The sequence below is a fragment of the Echinococcus granulosus genome (assembly GCF_000524195.1).
Source record: "Echinococcus granulosus chromosome Unknown EG_S00078, whole genome shotgun sequence".
In the NCBI taxonomy this organism is placed as follows: Eukaryota; Metazoa; Platyhelminthes; class Cestoda; order Cyclophyllidea; family Taeniidae; genus Echinococcus; species Echinococcus granulosus.
In genome coordinates, this window is record NW_020170458.1 from 12,646 (window position 1) to 14,882 (window position 2,237).

The 2,237-nt window shown below is 45.8% G+C and overlaps 1 protein-coding gene across 1 annotated transcript in view; it reads left to right on the plus strand. All coding sequences in view use genetic code 11, as the record gives it.

The window, feature by feature from the left end:
• Positions 1-649, plus strand: part of EGR_07457 (hypothetical protein) — a gene marked incomplete at both ends in the record, with an annotated part of 1,476 nt that extends 827 nt beyond the window's left edge. Inside the window, one exon of the mRNA XM_024496706.1 lies at positions 554-649. Coding sequence (XP_024348846.1) covers positions 554-649 — 96 coding nt within the window. The remainder of the gene's footprint in view (positions 1-553) is intronic.
• Positions 650-2,237: the final 1,588 nt, after the last annotated feature.

Consider the following 2,237-nt stretch of genomic DNA (forward strand, 5'->3'; position numbering starts at 1 on the left):
TTTGACAAGTAGAAGAACCGACTGCTGTGTGTGCATTACATTTGTCTCCAACGTTTTCAGCACATGCAGGAATGCCGGTATCCAGACCGCTCCTTCTCATGTTTTACAGCTGTAGTTAGATTTTGATAATGCCAAATTTACTAACGCAGGCGCTGTGACATTTTGACCTGGTTCATATTTATAGCCCATGTCTCAAATTTGCTTGGTCTCTCAAGAACTCCTTCATGCTGTTGTGGCAGTGTGGGTGGATGCGTGATCCACACAATCGCCCTTAAGAGAGGTGCACTACAGAGCGAAAAACACCAAACCCACACTGGCAGTGTTGGCAAATGTAACTCGGACTGATTTGCAGAAGAGATGACATCTTCAGGTTCGAAATAAGGCCCTGCCGGATGGGATGTGGGTGTCGAGCTACTTTATGTAGTAGTTGTTGAAAGCTTTCGCGGTTATGGGTGGACAACTGCAGGAGATCCTTTCCTTATCTAACATACTGCAACTCCCATGAGTCTCGGAAAAACAAAAGCCACTTTATTCACTTTGATGATGCACAAAGTTTGTTGTTACTTTGGTGTTTTTGCTTTCGATTATGGAATGCCTTGTGTTAGTTTACTCTGAAAATGGCGAAAATCAGTCCATTGCTTCAATGTAACATTTGTGGCAGCCGTTATCCCTCATAATACACAGAGTGGCGTGTTGACAACAAAAGTCAGAGGTCCCATACGACATGAACAGCGTTTTGTTGCCCGCGGTTAGGCTCTGCAAGAGTGCCTTTTGGCCGTAGATATGGCGAAGCAATTGCACCAACTTAGTGGTTGTAGGACATGGAAGCATTCAGCATTGCCACCTTCTCGAAAGTGTCAGTGCCTCTAAGTTTGTCATTTCTTCCAGGAACACGTCTGTGTATACACCGAAAAGGGTTTCTTGCACACTGGGGTACATTACTGTCCGTGTGGAGATTACTTGAGAGGCTATGATTGAATGAGCCGGGTGGAAAAATTCTGAGTGTTTTGCATTTTGCCCTCCTTCAGCACAGGTGAGGCGAATTACATTCTGCCACCCGTAATACAACTGTCCGATTTTTGACATTTGGCAAAGTGCCATTATGATTGGAATGAGGAAGAAGCGACACAGGCATCTGTGCACGTCATCGTGTTTATTCTGCTCTCAATGGAGTGCTATCCTTTGGCTGACTTAGCGTTAGCTTTCACAGAATACTCACTGCCTACATTGGAGTGAAACAACTCATTTACACTGCAAGTCGTGCCGCTGATTGCGGTGGCCGCATATTATAGGGGCGATGTATGCTGTGGTCTCTACGCAGAATTTAGGGTCGTTGTTGACGTGGAGGTCGAGTTAGCGTTTGCGATTAAGGATCCTCAGATGACCCGTCTGCATTCAAGCTTGGAAAACAAATGTGAATGTGTTAGGCGGAAGTCCGATGTCAAGTGAGGTGCCTCATCCATCTCAGTAGAAGTGAAGTGAAGGAGGTTCCACCACACTGCACTCCTTTGAACCGCGAATAAAAGCGTCAACCAGTGAGGTGGTTGCGGCGATTGCTTGACGGGTCTCTCAAAATGTGGTGCATCATATCTCTGCCTTTGCTTCCTCAAAGCATGTGAACACACTCTATGTACTGTGAGAAGCGACGAGTTGTAGGAGGAACATCACGTGTTGCGCTCGAAGGCGATGGGTACGGTGTCAGAAAATAAATCATTGGCTGTCAGAAAGGAAAGAAGTTACGAAACAGTTAAGGATTGGCAGGACAAACGCACTGATGGTCACCGCACCTCGTCATTGATGTCTGCACTGAGCTGTTTGGTATTGCATATTGACTTATGACATAAATTTGCATGATACATGGTCCACTTCTAGTCCGGAATCCGCGTAATGTGACGGAGTGGAAGAACCGCAGATGAGGGAGGAATAGCTACTGCACACCCAGTCAGATGAGCAGTCCAATTTTACATCTCACTCCTAATTGTACAAATGAGTAGTATGTAATCAAGTGGAAGGCAGCATAATTCACTTTCATTTGTGCAGAAGATCTCACTGCTTGAAGTGTCAACATTTGTGGCTTCCATCTGCACCATACGAGAGGATGGGTGGAATACGAGAGGGAGTGCTGTGAATGTCTCAACTCATCCATTTTAAGGAGGCCTCAAAAGGGTGCACAATTTGACATTGACCAGTGAGTGTTCGTCACGGGGTGAATGGGGCTGCTGGATGTCCAAAAGTTT